The following is a 23819-nucleotide window of genomic DNA, read 5'->3' as shown; positions in this document are numbered from 1 at the left end:
TTTGGTTATACCAATCACTTCAAAGGGTCACAAGGACAAAGGTCAACGTTCAGGCAGTGCAATAAGAAAGCTCACCCAAGATTCCAGAACCCAACAGCAGACTTCTTGCCTTAATTTCGAAAAGAAAACAGCACATTTATGATCCCTCTTTGCTTAAGAATGTCGTACTTTCTCTTCTGTCTCTCTATCCCTCGTAATAAAAATAAACGTAACCGAGGCTGTTCTTATCAACATTTTTACACATTCGCTTGTTTTTCAAAGGAAGAGGTGGGGGGGGGGGGGCGAGTTCTCAGAACAACGGCACTGTAGAATTTCGTGGAAACAAGAGTGTAAGGTTTAAACGAGCGAAAGAAAAAAGATCTCCCTACGCAGAATTCAACAAAGGAAGCTGGTGCCGTACGCTCCCTATGCGGGCAGCAAGGCATGCTGGGATACGTCAGCGCAGAGGCGTACAGCTGCTGCAGACACTGAACAGGAAGGCTCGCAGTGGAGGGGCGAGCGAGCGATCAACTGCACTCCTGCACCTACACACAGGGATTCACCTTTTACATCGAGGTTACTGTTTTTTTTTACTTTTATACGAGCGCATGGCGGAGGCTGCCACGTGAAGTCTTTCGCGTGGAACGCGGAGAAATGGAAAACATGAGGTGTCAAGATGTTCATACACCAAGTAGACACCCATTATCACAAGGCACCAAGTCTGCATTAGCCACAACATGGTTGTGGTTAAACATGCAAACGAGGGTGCTTTGGCAATGCATTGTCCTTGAAACTGATTGGCCTACATCAGAGACAGACATCTTAATGGCCTTGTCTCAACAGTGTTAAGGGTAAAAAAAAAATGCCAAAAGGCGACAAGCACAAATAAAATGTGAATATCAAGCAGATATCAACTGACAGCGTTCGTGCGAAATTTGCGCCGTAGGGGAACAACACAAAATAACCTCCCTCTGCGGGCAAGTTTCGCGATCTTATCGTATGCCCACAGACCATTTGTAAAAAAAAATAGAATAACTTCAGGAGTCGGATTGACACACAAATATACGTTTAGTTGTGTACACGCAGACACAGGAGGGGTACGAAAGGCTCAGGAGTCAGAGCGCTGAGCCAGCACTGCTGAGACCCCGAGTTTGAACCCAGAAGGCCACCCTTGGGTTCTTCTCAAGCGTGGCAAGTTGATTGCCTCAGCCCAGTCACCAATGAGTACACACAAAGAAACATCTATGCGTTACATTTAGTTTTTAACTTCATTTGGCTTGCTCCAGCTCTAAAACCGAAACATTTCAGTTTTGACTGACACGAAAAGAAAACCGTACTTGCGGGGCATTAAACGGCGTGTGCCGCTCGTCGTGGTGCAGAGAGGGGTCTACTTGAAGCGACGCAAGCAGTAGGGCTTGACGTCACCTTACGGCACCGTTCTTCAACGCAGGGTGATGCGCTGTTCGCCGCGGAGTGCAAAACTGAGATTTCTTCACCTCGCAAAAATCACGCTGATAACGCGATTGTACGATCCGGTGGAACCTCTCTTAATGACGACCCCTGTTAACGACTGATCGCTTAACGACGGGCCTCCATAGAGCCCAACGTGTAGTTTATAGTAGTGTATCGTTGTAGTCTATAGTGTAGTGTATAGTAATGTCAATTAGTTTATAGTGTAGTGTATAGTAGTGGTGTATTGTATAGCAGTGGTGTAGTATATAGTAGTGTAGTATATAGCAGTGTAGTATATAGCAGTGTAGTATATAGCAGTGTAGTGTAGAACCCCTCATAACGACCGCCCCTGTTAACTAATCGCTTAACGACGGGCCTCCATAGAGTCCAATGTGTTCGCTTACTGACCATTCCCCTGTTAACGATGGGCTGTTGCAGGTACAGCAAATATGAATTAATGCATTGATTAACCATGCTATTTTACCATAAAGTACGTTTTCTGGGTGAAAAAGGGGTAACCTTCGATGCTAAGAGGGGTTATACTGTATTTGTACTATATTTTTGAGAGGAATACCGTACATACATAATAACACAAACAAAATCTTACCTTTTTTTTACCTAAAAATCAATTATACACACATGCACAGAAGTCAACTGCGCAAAATATAGTCTTAAATATTCAAGTTGATTCACAAGCGTGCACACACATACACGCATATAACATAGAGTTTCATGAATAACGTTAATGACAGCAATGTATGCCGAGATTATTTTTGGAATGTACATTGAATAGAGCAATAAGGTGAATCAGTGGTAGGAGGTCGTGAAATATAGCATGTGTCACTATGGCACGTGGTGACACGGCCCAGATTAATGAACTTAGCAAGCGTAACATTATTTAAACGGCTTACATGGAACCAGAATTAATTTAGTACCCTCCACGGTTTGCCCTGATTATAAATGCTTTGCATTAACACACTTAGCTGCAATAACCCAGCCAGGCAGTGGCTGACCATCGCCCATTCACCTCAGTCTCGCCAAACGTCTAAATAGGAAGTCGCCACTTGAGCCAGAGCCAACGCAGAAATTAAAAGGAACTACAATTAAACTAAAATCTCCTCAAAGGAAACCACATCCGCATATGGCTAAACGTTCAACAGCTGGAGTTGGCTCGCCGCGTTTTTTTTTCCCTCTACTACCAATTTCCTCGAGGGCTCGGAAGACAATTCTGGAATTTTGCACAGCCGAGGGACTCTCAATCTCCGCGTAACGCAGCCAAATGGAGGCCCTCGGGCAAGCGTGGCCGTCGCCCGCCGCGCCGTTGTGCACGGTTGGCTCCGCGCGGTGAGAACGGAGTTCAACAACGCATGCCGCACGTGCAAGGTGAGCGCGAGCTGCGCGCAGTTTCCCTTTGCCGAGATCTCCGAGACAATCTCATCCAGGCACCGCAGGCTTCAACCAGACCACCCGCAGCGCAAGCGATGGTGAATGGTGCACTCTGCACAAATTGGCAGATCTAGATATTCAGCAGTATCAAATAAACCGATCCGTTTGTGTGCAGGTACCAGGTAGATTATTACCATTGCAGGATCATTGAAAAGTGGCAAAGGACAGGAAAGGCCTTCATTTAGCAGTGGACTGAGCATAGCTGATAATGAAATAAACCACGCAGAGTTTCCGCAGTTGTTTCGATGTGTTTTCGGGTTGTACCGCGTTATGCCGAACAGGCGGTACAACCAGAAAACCCATCGGAGAGGATGTAACAAGCATGGATAATGCAATGGCTTAATAAGAGTGACAGCTTATCAAGGTGTGACCGCTTGCATCAGGGGTGCAGTGGACTCTGAATGAAGTCACCACACCTGGCAAGACTCTTGCAACACGGAGTATGATTTGCTTTTTTCTTTAAATCGCTTCCTTCTCTTGCCCTCTCGTGACATCATTAACAGATGCTCATTTTCACTTTGAAGAAAACTTTCATGCATTTGCTACGCATGGCGAATTCATCCAGGGGTGAGAGACGCATGGCGTCATAGCTGGGCTACGGCCAGATACAACCGCAGTCTGAAGCAACCACCGGCATCATGTGTCCATCAATTATAATCACTTTCGACCGCAATTCACATTGTTTATAATCCGCTTCCGCGGGTATCCTGCAGTCAATTAAAGCTACTTCAATGACCAAAGGAACACGTTTGCACGTTAGCCTGGCCGCGGGACACGTGCGTAACTGTCACCGGCGGCGGTTTCCAGCAAAGCAGCGAGACGGGCCTCAATCCTTGGTGTCTGCAAGCTCGCGAGCGGAAGGCAGGGCAGGCAGACGCAAGCTATGTCTGGACGCGTTCCAAGAGGCCCGTGATAGCAGACATGCATCTACACGATTTTTATTCAAGGCCGGACGTGAACCCCAGGATCCCCAGATATTAGGGGAGGGACCCGGCTCTCGGAGGTCACGCGGCCAAACACGCCAGGGCACCCCCCCCACCCCCCCCCCCAAAACTCTCAAGTTAAAATTGTCACGCGTAACGCAAACAAGTGCACAGCTGTTTGTCTTAGTGTGCTCTCGGCAAGGCTATTCATAAGAACGCGACTTTCTTACTGCAGTGATTCACTGTGGAAAAGGGGGCCACTATCGGCGACCGTGAGGCAAGACTTTTACGAAAGTTTTGCTCGTTGTCACAGTGAGAAATTACGCCCTCAAAAGTAATTTCATTTTAAAAAAATGTCTGTGCATTTTGACTGCACAGCAGGACCACCGGCACAGATTATAAAGTGGCGTAAGTACGATGGAAGATTTGCGTATTTATTTATATACATGTTTTCTCAAAACGAGCCGATGAAAATAAATCACAGTGACAGCTGGTGCATCAATGTGCTTTGACTATTTTTTGCAGTGGTTAGCATTTCTGTTGAGTGTTCCTTCAAAACAATTTTGAAAAGTTATGGGAAATAATACGCTGACAATATTAAACCACAATCACACAATTTTAAACTTTCATCCACGAAACTTCAGTTTCTAAAAAAAAATTCAGAGGAGTCTTCATGGAGATGTTTGGGCAGTTCATGTTTTAAGTATTTTTGCATGCGAGAGAAAATTGGAGCATCCAGAAAACCACACATATAAAACACATTCCTGCGGAGGGAGCTGGTAAGAACGTTGGGTTGCTTGGTGAATGGCCAGGGTCAACGGCGGCGTGGTGTATTCCGCAAATATGCCCGACTGTGAGGGCGGCCACAAGCTGGCGTGAGTAGGTTAAACGTTGAGTTTTATAAGGGCACCACGATGTGACCAGCCGCTCCTCACCCAGCCCCTCCCCACCCAGCCCCTCCCCACCCAGCCCCTCCCCACCCAGCCCCTCCCCACCCAGCCCAACCCCTCCCACCCCCCACCCTCCCCTTCCCACCCAGCCCCTCTCTCCCCACCCAGCCCCGCCCCACCCTCCCCACCCAGCCCCTCCCCTCCCAGCCCCTCCCTCCCCACCCAGCCCCTCCCTCCCCACCCAGCCCCTCTCCACACAGCCCCACCCCTCCCATTTTTGGATGCACGACGGACGGACACAATAATCCCCTGTGGGCTGGTGTAACCAGGAGGTTCCTACCAGTAAGAACATCCAACACCAATTTGCTGTTACTACCACCTATTCTAGCCTCATTTCCCAGTGCTTGGGTATCTCAAACATTCCTAAACCTTGCTATAACCAGAAATTCTGAATTTACACCCTTGCATAAGCCATTAGAGTTTCTAGACGACAAACAAACCATGATAAATGGCACTCCCATTTATCATGGTTTGTTTGTCGTTGAACAGTGGTTTGGGCATTGCGCAATGAACCTGGCTACCTGAGTTCATTTCCCGGTGCCTAGTGTTATCTGGACCGGTCCCTCAGCTGCCACTTCGCCAACCTGAACTGACCTGCAAGCATGGTGAAGTATGGTCAATCAACCAACCTCTGTGGCCGACGCAACGCGAGGAAGCCTTCAACCGGCGGTGGATTGATAGAGCTGTAAATTATCACACATTCAGCAAGATTGTGCTTATTGTGATGTGACTTTCTCAGGTGTAATGCAAGCAGGTCTCAAGCCAGGCCTGACACTGGACAGGGCCTTTGAGCCATTGCGACATTAAAGGTGCGGAGCTGACAAGTCCCTGTGATCCACAGCAAAAACACTGCATAACCAGGCCAAAAGCTAATTTATCACCGCCTATTCCATATTTCACACACCATTTACACATGTGAAATGTCCATGGCTTGAGAAGATATACATTGAGGGAAACAGTATTTGATCCCCTGGTGATTTAGTACGTTTGTCCACTGACGAAGAAATGATCAGTCTATAATTTTAATGGTAGGTTTATTTGAACAGAGAGACAGAATAACAACAACAAAATCCAGAAAAACGCATGTCAAAAATGTTATAAATTGATTTGCATTTTAATGAGGGAAATAAGTATTTGACCCGCCCTCTCAATCAGAAAGATTTCTGGCTCCCAGGTGTCTTTTATACAGGTAACGAGCTGAGATTAGGAGCACACTCTTAAAGAGAGTGCTCCTAATCTCAGCTTGTTACCTGTATAAAAGACACCTGTCCACAGAAGCAATCAATCAGATTCCAAACTCTCCACCATGGCCAAGACCAAAGAGCTCTCCAAGGATGTCAGGGACAAGATTGTAGATCTACACAAGGCTGGAATGGGCTACAAGACCATTGCCAAGCAGCTTGGTGAGAAGGTGACAACAGTTGGTGCGATTATTCGCAAATGGAAGAAACACAAAATAACGGTCAATCTCCCTCGGCCTGGGGCTCCATGCAAGATCTCACCTCGTGGAGTTGCAATGATCATGAGAACGGTGAGGAATCAACCCAGAACTACACGGGAGGATCTTGTCAATGATCTCAAGGCAGCTGGGTCCATAGTCACCAAGAAAACAGTTGGTAACACACTACGCCGTGAAGGACTGATATCCTGCAGCGCCCGCAAGGTCCCCCTGCTCAAGAAAGCACATACACATGCCCGTCTGAAGTTTGCCAATGAACATCTCAATGATTCAGAGGACAACTGGGAGAAAGTGTTGTGGTTAGATGAGACCAAAATGGAGCTCTTTGGCATCAACTCAACTCGCCATGTTTGGAGGAGGAGGAATGCTGCCTATGACCCCAAGAACACCATCCCCACCGTCAAACATGGAGGTGGAAACATGCTTTGGGGGTGTTTTTCTGCTAAGGGGACAGGACAACTTCACCGCATCAAAGGGAGGATGGACGGGGCCATGTACCATCAAATCTTGGGTGAGAACCTCCTTCCCTCAGCCAGGGCATTGAAAATGGGTCGTAGATGGGTATTCCAGCATGACAATGACCCAAAACACACGGCCAAGGCAACAAAGGAGTGGCTCAAGAAGAAGCACATTAAGGTCCTGGAGTGGCCTAGCCAGTCTCCAGACCTTAATCCCATAGAAAATCTGTGGAGGGAGCTGAAGGTTCGAGTTGCCAAACGTCAGCCTCGAAACCTTAATGACTTGGAGAAGATCTGCAAAGAAGAGTGGGACAAAATCCCCCCTGAGATGTGTGCAAAGCTGGTGGCCAACTACAAGAAACGTCTGACCTCTGTGATTGCCAACAAGGGTTTTGCCACCAAGTACTAAGTTATGTTTTGCAGAGGGGTCAAATACTTATTTCCCTCATTAAAATGCCAATCAATTTATAACATTTTTGACATGCGTTTTTCTGGATGTTTTTGTTGTTATTCTGTCTCTCACTGTTCAAATAAACCTACCATTGAAATTATAGACTGATCATTTCTTTGTCCGTGGGCAAACGTACAAAATCAGCAGGGGATCAAGTATTTTTTTCCCTCACTGTAGATGCGTGATTCGTTTTCTTTATCACATACTCGATCAAAATTTCAATCTCACCCAAAATGAAACAAGGTTCTGTTTTTTCTTTTACAAAACTGTAAACCTTGGCCTCGCCAGGCAGATGTGCTTCCCGCTCAGGCGTCACTGTGAAGGCTTCAACCTTGATGTCACATTTACACTGGGAACCCTTCAAGGATGTTAAGACTTTGGGCTCCTGATTATTTTGAACAATTAGTTGCAAGGAAGGCTTCGCACAATTAAAAAAGTGTGATCAACTAAAAATTTTTACTTTTTCTTTGCAAATGATAATAATTATTAATTCACTTTCATCATCTGTTTGCACTCTCGCGGATGGAATTCTGAACAATCTTTTTTATTAAAGTCCCTGCAAAATATCGTTAGTACAATATGTTAATTTCTTTTACAATGTTTCTCCCTGTATTGCCACATTCCTGCCAAATGTGACGTGTTTCAGCAAACAGCGAATGTCTATAATGACAAATCAGCACTTATTATTTTCCACCTACTGAAAGAAAAGCCACACGGGCAATACAATGATAAGCCATCGCACAGTCAGATTACAAGCATCACTTTTCTTATTGTATTTAGCTTTTGTATTTTTTTCATAAAAGCATGGAGAAGATTGCCAAGGACAGCTTCATAGCTCATTGGGTTCTTCCAGCTTCTGTCAAATGTCTATGCCTATAATAATGACAATGTCAGCCATACACTTGGATCTATAATCTCAAATAAATGAAGCAAGTAAAAAACACTGCAATACTGGTTCAGGTGGCATGATACTACATAGTCTTCAGCACCTGTGATCTCTATTATACGATGAATAAAAGCACGCCCACTCACACACATAGACGACATGTGGTAGACATCACCGGACACAGACTGAGAAGAAAGGAATGATTAGGTTTCCAAACAAAATGGAACCAATGTGGGTCTACACGTGACCTCTGCCGTACAAACCTCCCCTGCCTCCTCGTGCCCTCGTTACCCCTAACCAGATGACCCCTGAACCTTATGGCTGGTCCGTCACCCGTGTAATTGCCCTGCACAGCCACCGTTACGACACGAGAGGGAGAGTGCATTTAAATAAAAGGTTAAAACAACATTTTGCTGTCTCACTTGAAAAAAACAAAGTTATTCTCAATGGGCTCCGATTTAAACTGCCCTCTATCAACCCACTGCTGCATGAATCCCTCCCCATGATTCTTTGTGCTTGGTGAGTGAAGAAGGGGAGTTTGGGGGGGGGGGTTCCCCCAGACCATTTTGGATATCACTTGTCACTGATGTTAACCGTGGCCGGGTATCGAACACAGGTCACCGGATTCATACTGCTGTGAGCTAACCATTGTGTCGCCGTTCCACTCACAATAACTAAGCCATCACCTGGTGTTAAATAAAATACAAAATGGATTTAATGGAATCTGATCTACTTAATAGAACAATTCCAATTAACTGGCCAATCTCCTCCTGGATCTAGTGCTACCAATCCTGTTTTCAAATTCCCCAGCAAGCGCCAAGCTCTACTGATTCAATGTGTGCCAGCTCTCAGCATGCACTGCGCAGTGTGACGTGGTCTTGTTAAATGTTACAGAGGGTCACACCTCAGTGGCATCACGATGGAGGTGGGTCAGACTGTGATTTTGAATTCATTTTGCTCATGCATGAAGCTTCAAAGATCATGTCTGACAAGCTTGAGACTCAGCCTCTGTGTACAAAATAAGAGCAAGTGATTTTGTTTACTTTTGTTTTGTCCCACTAAATATTTAACTCTTATTTAATTTTTATACGATTGGTTTGCACACTTCACAAACTCACAACCTTCGGAATTGCATTGAATTACACATTTTTTAATCGTTTTTACCGCATTGAAACCGTACCATTTCGTCAATCTCACTTTGTCTTGGCTTGGCCAATTTTGTTTCTGCACTCAAATGTGCATCCTGGTCCCTCTCGGAAATGACAATCAACCCCAATATTCGCTCACCTGGAAATGAAGGGCATTGAAACACACCCAGACTGTGCGCATTTTTTGCACAGGGCTCTGGACAAGTTGAGTAAAACTAACGGTTGATAGGTGTATAGTTTAGCTTACGTGCAAAGTTCTCACACTTGAGCAGTGCAATGTAAAATAACACATTTAAAGGATGACCCGATATCTCTATCCGATCATGTGTAAAGGGATGCACAGGATTCACACATTATCTCATCCTCTGAGCCACTTCCTAGCCAATAATCCTGTCCTCTCTGACAAATCTCCTCTGATGGCATAGCCTGCACGCACGCCCGCACATTCTATACTGCTGGGGCAAGATTCATTTATTTCCCCACGAATTAAACAAAGAGATCTTTGTGCAAAATTAGACTAATTGTGGGAGCTGCTCTCTTTTTTTACGACGGCCATATTTCTCCATTTTCAAAGAACACTTCGAGACTTTTGCTTTTCTTGCATTCTCACACTGTTACTGTGCTAGGCTACTGTGTAATTATTTACCCATTCATCTGCTGCAAACCTACTGAAGCCCATACCTATCAGCAAGGGGAAACGAGGCTTAGAGGGAACATTACTGTAATGAAATGTTGTTTTTAGCCACATGTAGCCCGAGTAGCCGACTTACTTAGGGCCTAGCATTGGCCTAGAACACAATGCCCTGGCTACCATCCCCACACCAAAAAGCTTTCCAGCAGTTGATACACTTTGCAGATTTTGACTTCTGGATTGTTATCTTCAACTATATCCCAAAGGCACCATTCGTGAAAAGACGAAACATCCTTCTGGCAGTCTCTCAGTCAGAACATATGTTGTCAGGAGAAAAAAAAAATGCATGGCAGAACCCTTGCTGGTGCCACATCAAAAAGAGCCTCTCTTCACCGACACTGGACACCGCTCCTTCACGCAATGTAAAAAACGTCTGGCGCATATCGATAATCCAAAAGAAAAAGACGCAACATTTTGCTTCCAGAGCTGACAGCGGTCAACATTAAGTGTGGCCGCCGGCGACCGGGCGGACCGCGTCAACGCGATTCACTTTAAGCGACCAATTTTGTGCATGTCATCACAGGCTCGCAGGGGGTCACGTGTCAACCATGCACAAAGACACGAATCCCCCGTGTAGCCTTCACAGACTGTAGGGGCAAGTGCGGTTAGCGAGCACCTATGTAGGCCGGAACGGTACACGAGGGGGTGGGTGGCAAGCACCACGCCCGACCACCTTTGTCTCCCCAGTGGCGATGTTTACACACCGCACCAGGTACTCATTTGAGGCCGAGTCGACCTAGGAGAAGCCCATGACCGGTTCAGATCATCGTCACCGGTGTTGGCCGTGAGCAGGAATCGAACCCGGGTCGCCGGGTTCATAGCGTAGCGTAGCGCTAACCAGGACATTACCGCTCCCCACACACACACACACGCGAGAAACCTTTATTCTGTTTAGGCCAAACAGTCTCCCTCCTCTGCCAGGGAAATCAAGCGGTTGAATGCTTTCCAAAGTTTGTGTCCATTAAAATAACTCGGCTAAACGTTAATTCAATTCAAACAACGCTGCTGGCCGACGTCCACGCTGCGTCGGACAGCTGCCAACTTTTTTCGACGAAAAATGTCCTCCCCCTTGGCAACGGCAAGGGCTAAGCGGGACGGAGGCAGGGTCCATGGTTGGACAGAGACAGAGAGAGAGAGGGATCTCAGGAGAGGAAAGGTAAGGAAAGCCTTGAGGTGCCCGGTTAAGGGCTGCAGAGGACGTAGGTCGAACTTATGCACGTCTTCTTTGGTTCTTTCGGTAAAGTCACGTAGAATGAGAATAAAATAATAAATTAGTAAAATAAAATAACACAATAATATTCTCACGACGTTTCGGCCACAACACAAGCGGCCTTCATCAGGTTAAGGGACGAGACTGTCTGGAGGACAGCGCTGGAGTGAAAAAGCCACGTTCAGATCGCGACCTTTAAGCTGTGTGAGAAGAAACAAAGCGCCTTGACAAAGAAATAAGCATAGAATTTAGAATTGAAATGGCTGAGTGATTAGCTTGTGACTGGTCACAGAAATGGCTATGTTAAAGTTAAAGCATACACATCCGCAGAGGCACCCCTTGACAAAGGAATTAGCATAGAATTTAGGATTGAAATAGCTGAGTGATTAGCTTGTAACTGGTCACAGAAATAGCTATGTTAAAGTCAGAGCCATTTCTGTGACCAGTCACAAGCTAATCACTCAGCCATTTCAATGCTAAATTCTACGCTAATTCCTTTGTCAAGGCGCTTTGTTTCTTCTCACACAGCTTAAAGGTCGCGATCTGAGCGTGGCTTTTTCACTCCAGCACTGTCCTCCAGACAGTCTCGTCCCTTCACCTGATGAAGGCCGCTTGTGTTGTGGCCGAAACGTCGTGAGAATATTATTGTGTTATTTTATCAATTTATTATTTTATTCTCATTCTACACGACTTGGCCGAAAGAACCAAAGAAGATGAATCCTTGCAGTTACGAAAGCTTTAAATCGAAAATTATGTACATCTGTTGGACGTCTTCCCACCGTACGTAGCCAACCGTGATAATCGGAGGTAGAGGCTAAACACGAGGCTCATTTCCTATGAAACTGGGCGGGTTTCAAATGTTCTTACGAACCCACCTACTGCACATCTCCCCATGACTAAAGTCAAGATACATGTGAAACCAGGGCATTGTATCATCGTCCTAGAGCAGTCCTCTCTCCACAGGAATGGCAGCATGAGTTCCTCTGCCAGCCTTGCCGCATTACTCATCTGAATGGCCGTCCATTCGCTTCAAGTCATGCATCTGTCCAGAGTATTGAATACCATCTTATTAATTCATTATAATAATTGCAACTCATGCATAACCCATTGTAAAACCACCAACGGAGGAAGGCATCAAACCATGACGTGTCAGTCAAGGGAGTTGTTCGACCATACTTCATCACGCTGGTCAGTTTGGGTGGGTGAAAGGGAGGGTGCCTAGGAGCAGTGGGGAGCGGTGGTGCAGCGGTTAGCGCTACGCTGCACTACGAACCTCGCGACCCGGGTTTGATTCCCGCTCAAGCCCAACACCAGTGACGATTATCTGAACCGGTCCTGGGCCTCACCTAGTTCGACTCAGCCTCAAATGAGTACCTGGTGCAGTGTGTAAACATCGCCACTGGGGAGACAAAGGCGGTCGGGCGTGGTGCTGGCCACCCACCCCCTCGTGTGCTGTGCCGGCCTTCATAGCTGCTCGCTAACAGCACTTGCCCCAACACTCTGTTAAGGCTATGCGGGGGATCTTAGTATTTGTCTTTTTGCCTAGGACCAGTTGAGATAATATCACTCGCTACTGGTGAAATGCTGAGGGGAGGGAGTGTATCAATGGCAGAATTGCTTCAGGTATCGTTCATCAATGATGGTAGCCGTGGCTGGGAATGAAACTCGGACTGCTCAAGTTAACGGGTTTACAGAGCAGAGTGCAGACCACTGCACACACACAACGCTCCCCCCTACCCTCATTATCACAATCATACCACAATCATACAATCGAAACATGATCACATTCTTATTATCACAATCATGTCATCACAATCTTATTGTCAACCTATTTCTTTTTATATGCAAGGGTGCTGTTGTCGCGAGTGATATTCCAATTGTTCTCACATTATCCAGGTCGAGCGGAAAGCAATTGATGACCCAGACATATAAAAGGCATGAAATACTGGAAGTGCTTTATATCTAAACTAGCTGTACTACCCGGCTTCGCCCGGGACTTGGATTCACCACACCCGGCCGCCTTTGTCTCCCCAGTGGCGATGTTCACACCACAGCAGTTACTCGTTTGAGGCTGAGTCGACCTAGGGGAGGCCCAGGACCGGTTAAAATAATCGTCACCGGTGGTGGCCGTGAGCGGGAATTGAACTCGGGTCGCCGGGTTCGTAGCACAGCGTAGCGCTAACCGCTACACTACAATGCGTTACGCTTCCACATGCGAGGGTCACGTGACAGATTTGACGTCACAGCTCACTTGCCGTGCAATAAAAATAAATGCATTATTGAGCTCCCCCCCCCCCCCCAAAAAATAAATAAAGTGTATTTTAATACTTTTTGCATGGTGTACAGTCTGGAAAGTACCCACATGGCAAATTTCAAGTCTGTTGCATGTCGGGAAGTACGCTAAACATTTTGAACAGACACACATTCACAACTTTGCCTTTTATATATATGGAGATACACACAACCAGTGGCGAAAAGACATTCACGACAAAATAATGGATTTTGGGTTGTGTTGAATACTGTACGCACTCTGGGCTCAAATGACCCACTGGCCATTGTTCCGGTTTCTCGATTTTTCCCACAAACCCACGGACTCCTCCATCAACCACGACGCAACGATTTTGCCAAGGCAACGAGCTTCAGCCGCTTCGTCAACGCGCGAGGTGGTGACAGAGGTAAAGGGGCCGTCCATAAATGACGTCACGCGATTTTGGACGATTTTTTCCCCCCACCTCGTCACACGGCATCACAAAAAGTTAGACCCCCCCCTCAAATATGACGTCACAAAGCTCTGCCCCCCCCCAACCATATTTCCATTTTGAAAATAAAACGTGCTTCAAATCGCTTTAAACTATTGTCATTGTAGTGCGTATTTAATGTGGCGCTGCAATCTGACGTTGTAGGAGTGTTGTTATAACAATTTATTTGGTATAGCCCTGTGAGCCATTTGGCTCTTGAATCGGGTGCAACCGCAACAAACAAAAACATGAACAAGAAAACATCTTAAAGTGATTATGTGACTGTGCAAACAGAAAATCCAGGAAAACCATCAAAATATCCCTGAAATAGCACCGTACACCAACGCTGTGTGCAAAAATCCCAGTGGGATGCAAGTCAAACAACAACAACCACAAGACAACTAAGATTTAGGCCATCAGTCTAACTCCGTACTACAATAAACAAAAACATGGCCCAACCAAAAAAACGTTTTCGAAATCACCAAAATAAAAGCCATAAATGCAATGTAACAGTGATCATAGGGACTGTGACCGAATTTTTAACAATAAACTACACAAATAAATTATAACACCAAACCCTAGAGCCATATTTTAGGCCACTGAATAGCAGTGGCAGCTAAGGGTGTACAACTGCTCTAGAGCAGTTTTGAGTGAAGATCTCATAGGTAGTGATTCAAGTTGCAGTTTATTGGCAATTCCAGACCCTGGGGGCATCAATAGCAAAGGCCCTTCCTCCGGTTTTTGTATGGCAATAGGGAATTTGAAGCTGGTAAATGAGCGAAGACCTGAGGTCAAATTTGTTCTTTGAAACAGAGAGGAGATGCAGTAGGTAGTCTGCGGATTTTTTTGTAAGTACATCGTGAATAAATAAGATCTGGTGCACAAGCCGTCGAACATTAAGAGATGTTAAGTTTGACCAAATGTAGAGATCACAGTGGTGAGTCCTATATGGGCAGTTAAATGCAAATCTTAAGGCCGAGTGATAGATGGAATCAAGCTTCTTCAGTACAGTACTTGGGGCTGATTTATACACGATGTCACAGTAATCAAGGAGAGGCAGTATGGTAGCTTTTATCAATTCTAAACGGAACATAGGGGGGAAGCAGTGCTTGTGTCGATACAGAAAACCAATTTTCATTTTTGTCTTTTTACCAATATAATCAATGTGATCTTCAAAATTCAGTTTTGAATCCAGCATGACCCCAAGATACTTATAGATCTTGACTTGCTCTATTTAAATAATTATTCAAGGAATGTAATTGGGGAAAAATAACTTCCTGCTTTAGTCCCGGTGAGAAGCATAGCACCTTGGTTTTGGAGGCATTCAGGACAGCCCCTCTACGGATTGTTTTTTTTGTTGCCTACTCTTCGAGGCTCGCCACACGACACCACGGAAGAGGTCACCCACACTTTTAACCTGCCAATCGACTATCTGTGGTGTGCCCATTCATACGGCTGGGTGAAGAAGGGGGCAGCAGGGGTGGGGTGGGTTATGAAACGTCCCCATTGCTTAAACTGTCACTCGGGGAGGTGGAACCGACCACCCCTTGCATTACAAAAAAAATCAGTGTGCCAACCATTGCAGCACATCAGCACCGCCGCCCCCCTGCAACTTGCGAACGTGGCCCACAACGCATCTGTTATTGCCGCCATTGTTGCGCAGTGCTCAAGTTCACATTAACCAAGAAGCGGGCGTGTGCACTGCAGTGTGCCGGGTTTTTAACCCTGGTCAAATGCACGGTATTAATTTTGGTCACATTTGGCAGAATGGCAAGGTTGACACGGACTTATCAGATGGGGCTTTCAGATCCGATAAGGGGAAGGAACATCCGTGCTGAAACACGACTATGAATTGGAATGCGGCACGTTTAAAAGCACCATCTTGCAGATAAAAGCACCGTAATTCTGTCGCGTCTGATTGGATCGGCTGTGCAGAAAGCGTTGTAATCCATCAAAACTTGACTTGAAGGATCGTCGGAGATCCTAGTCCACAAGCGTGGAATTAATTCAATAGTCTCCTTGAGCTGCAATCAAATCAGATTAAAATACACCGTAGACATGACAAAGACCCCCCAGATAGCCTTGACAGACTGTTCGAGCAAGTGCTGTTATAGCGAGTAGCACCTATGAAGGCCGGCACGGCACACGAGCGGGTGGGTGGCCAGCACCATTCCTGACCGCTTTTGTCTCCCTCGTGGTGATGATTACACACCGCACCAAGTACTCATTTTAAAACACAACTAGAATGTTACACATTTCCTTCTGGGTTAAATTAGCAAGTCATTGCACCATTGTTAACACTACAAACTGCCGTGCTGCGTTAAACATAAAACAATTAAACAAGTGAGCTTAATATTCTCGGTTCTTTCAGTAAAGTCACGTTGAAGGGAAACAATAAAATAATAAAGTATATATAAAACAATAAAATTCTCACGACGTTTCGACTGTTTTATATATATATTATTGTTTCCCTTCAACGTGACTTTGCCGAAAGAACAAAGAATATGAATCACTGCAGTCACGAAAGCTTTAAATCAAAGTGAGCTTAATTTAATATCTGTACATATTTCCAATCATTTAAAACAATGAGTCAAATTATATACGGCACGGTCTCAGTGTTTAGTCTGAGCTGTCACTGCCATTTGGATTTGAGTGATGATTGGTTCTTTTCCGAACGAGGTCTTCTCAATCTCATTGTGGATGGAGAACAAATGTTTGACATTACACTGGTGCAGAAAAAGGGTCACATTTATCAAGCAAACAAACACAAATTGGTAGACATCATGTGACTGCCAAAAAATCGGAGACAAATTTGCCAGAAGGAACGATGGCCGCTGGACATAGACTGGTGGACTGCCAGGCAGCACGAGATATCGCAGCCACGAGGACACCGACCGTGGAGATTGAGCGACGAGATAAGCTCATGTTCGGGATTGAGATGGACCGTGCCATCGCAGGGCCGTGAGGGATGAAAGCGGTGTGCGAAGGCCTTCATACCTCAGTGAATACTGGACATCAGTGAAAAAGAGCTTTACAACTCATTGGATTCCGCCAGCTGAGAAATTATTCTCTCATTTGCCCAGCAAAGCTGCGATACGTCTCAATGCTCCTTTGCAAGTGGCTCGTTGTGGCGATGTCTGGCCAGTTGTGTTTTGAACATTTGTACGTGCGCAGTATGAAACCAGAGTGCGCGGAGAAAACTCGCGCAGAGAAAACTCAAAACTCCACACAGCTGGCATGCCCGAATCCTCCTTGCTATTCTGCAACCAAAAGCATTGTTCTGCAGATCTTATGCAATTAATAGCTCCCATCTTCGCATGACCCACCAACCTTGCCTCCAAGTCGGCGGATTACAAACTTGTGCCACCATGCTTGGCGGACGACAATGGCGAGGAGTAGAAATCTAATGATTCACCTCTCTGGCCATTTGGTACATTTTAAAGATTTGGGTTAAAGATTTCTGAAACAATTATATTTCGCATTGCACACCGTTTCCTTTGCACTGCACGTCTTGCTTGGTCTATCTCATGTTACGTTAGCCTAAACATACACGAGGATAACATTGGAAAAAGCTTCGCATAGTGTGTAAAGCTTAAGAATCACTTTTAACCAAAGAATCAATTAATCGTTACGCATGCCTCATCAGGCTCGTATCCCCCCCCCCACCTCCCTTGTGTCAGAGCAGAGAGCTTAGACCGTGCCGAATCGGATGACATTTCATACCCTTACCGAAACTAAAGATCTACACATGCACAAACAATCCCTCTTAATAAATGCAATGCAACCAAGTGTTGCATGGGATGAGACATCGATCGGGAAGGAGGAGGGGAGCGGAGGCGTCGGAACGAGAAACAAGCGCAGACTCTAAAAATACGAGCCAACGGCAAGAGACGAAGCGGGGCAAGGGGCTCACAGCTGCAGGGCCCAGAGTGGCGTTCGGCACTGGGCTGGAGAGGCGGCTTCATCCTCACGGCCCCCCCCACCACCACCACAGCTGCTGTCACTGCGGCAATCATTGCGGTCTAGAAACTACGACTGCAGCAGCGAGCGTCCGCTCCACTTGCCGCCGTCTACTGCAAGTGCCGGCGACGCTGTGGCTTGCTCGTTTATTGTCAACCGCAATGTAGAACAACCCCCGGGTAAACGCGAACGAACGCTTTGCAAGAACGTCCACAGGTTTCGCGTGGATTGTCAAAGTTATTGTCAAGGCAACAAGTGAGCATTTTTGTTGCGTACTTAACAACCACTGAAACTATATAAAAAAAAGACAATTTAATGCACTTTCAGTTACATTTGCATTTAAAACTTACACGGTGCCTGAAAATGGGAACCAAAATAATATCTTCACTCACAAATTGGCAAAACAAAAACTGCACTGAAACATTCAAATGACATTCAGTTTGGCAGTGTTCTCGTTAGAAAAAAAAAAGAACTTACAATACAGGCTGCCCCAAAAGTTAGGACAAATAATTCTTACATTCATGTTAACGCTGGCACAAAAACATTGTTTATTCTTTTAGTTACTATTGTATTTATGGTCATTATTCATATATTTTTCATTTTCCTGAATGAATTGAGACGAAACATAATTGATTTATGTTCAAAGATTACACCTGTAATGTAAAAAAAAAGTCCTACACTCATTTAAAAGATAATACATGCAGGCGTTAATATTAATGGAAGTCAATTTGAACATTTGTTAAAATAAATGAAACACAGGCAATCCCCGCTTCTGCCGACACCAAGCATTCCTGGAAACCCACAGACAGTATAAACTGTAGAAACATCACGAGCTGGTGTGTTTTTCCTTTTTCCAAGCCATATTTAAGAGAGTTTAAAAGGTCAAAATCCACACAAAAAAAATTGAGAATAACAAAAGCTCCACGCCAAGTCACATCAGAAACCAAGACCGGCTTCGTTCAAATGTGTTCGGAGCCGTGTCGGAAGATGCATCGTAAAATAAAATTACGCCTCGTAATTCAATCAATGGTGGCATTATATAAACGTCGTAAATGTGGATCTCCGTACATTCCGACCGTCGTAAACCGCAGACCCGCCTGTAGTTCAGTTCCATTTATTTGGTATAGCCCTGTGAGCCATTCGGCTCTTGAATCGGGTGCAACCGCAAGAAACAAAAACATGAACAAGAAAACATCTTAAAGTGACTATGTGACTGTGCAAACAGAAAATCCAGGAAAAAAACATCAAAATATTCCTGAAAGAGCACCGTACACCAACGCTATGTGCAAAAATCCCAGTGGGATGCAAGTAACCCTGTGTGTCCGGACTTTTGGACCACCATGAATATGCCCACATCCTCGCCGCCACACGAATAGACGGGCCAGTACTGCACATGTCGTCAAGTCAGAATGGGATTTGCGCTGTGCAAACGACGTACAGAAACACGCGTGACCCTTTTTGATTAAGAAGAAAGCCCCTTTGCTCCGGTTTTTTTTCTTTCCCCGGCAGATTACAAAAATCTGTCACAATTACATACAGACATGAGACCACAGAACCGGCGTAAATCGGAAACAGAAGGGGAAAACTACCACGTGCCTGGCGATTCGAGTCGGGTTCGATGAGGAAGACCTGGACATATATTTCAGGCTGAAGTCATTGGTCTTCTCTCGTGTTTTTTCCCCACGCAGAGAATGTGGTTGTTGATTTGCTGCAGCATGACAGCTATGCAAGGCGGCATTCCCCGTTGGGTAATTGCCCGGAAATGTGCATTGTGCATGTGCTCAGGCTTAGGGCATTAGACAAGTCGGATTTTATGGCCCATCCCAGGACAATGAGAAACCCCCAATCCCTATTAATCAAAAATATGGACCAAATAAACGAATGCGGTGAGCGAACGGAAAAGTGGACAATGAAATTGCAGACCAACAAAGCCAGAAACTCAAGCAACAAAACAATGTGATTGGGAAAGAGTGTACGTGTGTGTGTGACGAGACCTTAGAAAGGGTCATACATGACTGGAGGATCAAGCATCTGGCAGGGCCTCAAAATACCCAGTCGTGCACAACTTGGCCCCACGACACTCGCATCCATAGCAACATCAAACGTCGATAGGGCACCCACACATCCAAATGCTTGGCCAGGAATCTCAAGGTTAATCTTAAGGGTGTGGTGATGTGTGTCCAGCAAGGGCAGGCATCCTGGGGCAAGACGAACTTCCACTGGGGAGAATGTTCTCCACTTCTCAAGGAAAGCATGCTGGAATACTCATGCGCAATTTACTCTACGCTTATGCTACAACCATAACAGCTGCGGTGAAAGAGTTAGCATGTGACTACGCAGAGGTACATCACTCGTGATGTACCTCTGCCACCTTGTGCGCTGCCCTGCAGGCTGCCACCTTGTGTGCTGCCCTGCAGGCTGCCACCTTGTGCGCTGCCCTGCAGGCTACCACCTTGTGTGCTGCCCTGCAGGCTACCACCTTGTGCTGCCCTGCAGGCTGCCACCTCGTGCTGCCCTGCAGGCTGCCACCTTGTGCGCTGCCCTGCAGGCTGCTTGAGCGGCAGCCTTTCGAACTTATGGAACTTATTAGCCACATCAGCGGCTCCCACCTATTAATAAACTCCGCGTTCAAATCCAATAAAATTTGTTTTATACATTTGTGGCGCCCATTGGAAAACATAAACACTGGATATCTCAGAATATTGAAGTCAGCCCCCCCCCCCCCCAAAAGTCAAAATCCTGGCTCCGCCCCTGCCTGCAATGCAGCCACCTGAAGACGGAATAGTGAATCAACATCACATAATTCATGACAGATGACCAACTACAGGGCAACAAGGTGCCTGTGGGAAGCAGTACAGCAGGTTAATTGCCTCTATATCTGTGCAGAGCCTTGTGATCGTCTCATATGCACGGGTTTCCTCTGCGTAGTCCAATATCATCACGTAACATCACGAACTGCTCAAAGAGGCCTTGAGGCCCAGCATGGCTTTTCTAGGTAAACGAAGCATGATAATTATTGACTTTTTTCTAATCATTCTCATGACAACTATACCCTGCCAATGGAATGTATAATGTACAATGCCCATCAATGGGCTAGAAAGCTGCCAAAACAAATTAGTGGTACCATCCCATGGGGTTTTCCTTGCAGCTCCAAGAGACACTCTGACTTGACTGTTTGATCAGACTGGCTGGAAAACTCACGGGGCGCTGAACATAGAGCTTCCCTTAACCCTTTCCCATTCCGATGACTTGTACGCCATCAGATTTTCTTCCAATTCTGTTCCGATGACGTACGTGTATGTGATCGGAATGGAATTGGGGAAAAAAAACTCAAATAACTCAAATTACTTTAGCAGTTCCGAGGCTCCCACAAGGCCATGTGGAGAGGGCGTGTGGCACAGTTTGGCACCAGCTATAATAGAATGTGGTCGTGTCGCTACAGTTCTCTGTGGTGAGTACAATGTCTTTAAAACCATGGCGCTGCGCTAACCGCTTGCGTGTTCCGAGATTCAGCGGTGAACGGAACCCACCCTGCAACTTGCAGACATCTCAGAACGGGAAAGGGTTCATGTCACATATGGCGCTTACAGCTTCCGCAGATTTCTAGCCAGCCCGCTTCGTCGGGGGCTCAAGCGAGACTGGTTATTAAGCTCAAAGGCTGTGACCAGCGCCAGCCCTCAATCCGCCCTCCCCCACATCCCGCTCACCTCCGCTCTGCAGGTCACCACATCGGCAAGACATCAGAATTCCACGGAGCCGAACGCATAAAGCCCCAAGGCAATCCCACTGAGCCCATGCGAGCGAGCAGGTCGGCATAGGCACACCACAGTGGCCAGAGCACGCAACGTTCTCACATGACAACAACAATAACAACAACCTCGGACGGGCAAAAAAAGCTAAATTTGGCTACGTCGTTCAGTCACATACCATCCCTCTCTTGCCTTGCCCTAAGCCACCAAGAGACAGGTGACACGGGGACAGACACTCGGTGCCCGTCGCAAATGCCGTCTGTGCACAGGGCTCCCGTGAGCCCAGAGGGAATAGCGAATGTTTAAGAGGACGAAGAGTCCTGCGGGTGGCGACACCGATCTATGATCGACACTCCAGTTTCCAGTTTATTTTATTTCTAGTTCATTTATTTGGTATAGCCCTGTGAGCCATTCGGCTCTTGAATCGGGTGCAACCACAACAAACTAAAAACACGAACAAGAAAACATCTTTCTATGTGACTGTGCAAACAGAAAATCCATGAAAAAACCAGCAAAATACTCAAGTCGCAGGAACGCACGACGACAAAAGCGTGTTAGTAGGTAGGCATCCGATGCTTCTCAAGGCTGAACAGTAATTCCAGTCCACTTGGGAAGTGGTCAAATAAGCAACAGGTCAGTTCGGTGCTCGGGAAGAGATCTGCTGAATGATGTTCGAATGTGTAATCAGAGAAGATCGTTTATTCGGGCGTGGTGGCACCCGCCTGAAAATACAGTGATCAGGAGGTGCAGTTGGCGGTTAGGAGATCATTGAGAGCTTGAGGGATTCCTAATCTCCAAGGCTATGACGTGGCCACCAGGTGGCAGTGTAGTGAGGAGGTTCATGACCGGTATGTGTGGATTTACGAGCGTTATCGGTGGACGCTCCAGCGTCCTCCTACGAGAAACGGACCAAATATTCCAAGCAAGACCCTCCAGAAAAAAATATACTTTACAACTCATGGACATTGTTAACAATATAACTCACCTGAGCAATACAGTGGAGCATTATGGGAAATAAAATAAATAAATATGCCATGCTCAGTGTCAACACCAAACAGGTCGAATAATGTGTCTACTCGTTGACTTATCCATGACACGAATCGAAATCACGAACGGAAATCCTGAGTTCGGTGGGGAATTAAAAAAAATGTATGCAGTGTTATCTCGCACAGGCAGTAATTACACTTTTCTCACCTGTGCTGTACCGGCCCATGAGTGCCACGAATGCGGGTGTTAAGTGGTCTAAAAATAAGCTTGATAACAGGAGCGAAATCAGGCAGTGAATGCACACGGAACAACAAATAAATAAACCCCGCTACGTATGAATGCAATCACCAAATAATAGCGTGTTGACCCAAGCATTAATCTGCAGGTGAAAAGAAGTATTTAACAGTAGGAACGAGATGCACTTACATATGAAATGATTTGCACTCATTATATGCGACTTACTTGTTTTCTCAGATCTCCTGCAAGGCATCACACGTGCTGCTCAATTGGCCACTTCTTATCTGGGCTAGAGTTACTGCTTGGTTTTGAGAAGCGTTGTAAGCTCATGCACAAAGACAAAAATCCCCCGTATAGCCCGAACAGACTGTTGGGGCAAATGCTGTTCGCGAGTCGCACCGATGAAGGCTGGCACGGCACACGTGGGGGTAGGTGGCCAACACCACGCCAGGTCGTCATTGTCTTCCCAATGGCGATGTTTTACGCAGAATATCTTAGTGTAAGTTGTACATTTGTAATGCTTGCAAAGGCTGCATCAGCCACACGTAAACTAATCCAGACTCAAAGCCCCCCCCCCCCCCCCTTGCCATAGCACTCTCCACTCACCGACGCCCCGCCACCCTGGACACAAAGCAGGCAAGTTGTGGGGGCGGCACATCCGCCGCTTGTTGCAGAGGTTCGCGGGTTCGAGCTCGGCGGCCGCCCCGATTAATACTGCGGCTCATTGACCCAATAATAAGTGCCGTCTGCATTAGAGGGGACGTCAAAAGATCACGTGATGCTATGAGGAAAAAATTAAGTAGGCCCACGTGTGCCGGCGTCATGGTCCAAAAAAGAAAATGTACCCGCAAAGTAAACACACGTGGCGACATCGCCCCCAACTGGCAGACTATATTCGTCTGTGAAACACAGCGCCTTCATGCTCACCTTGAGATATAAGAACGGTGTGAATGTCACGTGTATTTTATTATTATTCAGTGTAAATTGCCTTTACCTGAGCTGTCTTCCTGAGCTTGGCTGCGAGCTGTCCCAGCCTCTCCATCCTGCGAGTAGCCTGCCCGGGGTCATCCCGCGGAGGAGCGATGGCATTTGCGA

At 46.2% G+C, this 23819-nt stretch overlaps 1 protein-coding gene across 2 annotated transcripts in view; it reads right to left on the bottom strand.

Moving 5' to 3' along the window:
* The window catches only part of LOC142924582 (uncharacterized), a 135213-nt gene that overhangs the window by 87194 nt on the left and 24200 nt on the right, over positions 1-23819 (bottom strand). For both annotated transcript variants that reach the window (XM_076067086.1, XM_076067085.1), the window contains exon 3: positions 23719-23778. In XM_076067086.1, the coding sequence (XP_075923201.1) occupies positions 23719-23778 (60 nt within the window). The remainder of the gene's footprint in view (positions 1-23718; positions 23779-23819) is intronic.

This window comes from Petromyzon marinus, chromosome 14, assembly GCF_048934315.1.
Source record: "Petromyzon marinus isolate PM22_M1 ecotype Great Lakes invasive population chromosome 14, UKy_Petmar_22M1.pri1.0, whole genome shotgun sequence".
NCBI classification, from domain to species: Eukaryota; Metazoa; Chordata; class Hyperoartia; order Petromyzontiformes; family Petromyzontidae; genus Petromyzon; species Petromyzon marinus.
The sequence above is the reverse complement of the archived record's forward strand: the minus strand, read 5'-3'. Positions and strand labels throughout refer to the sequence as shown.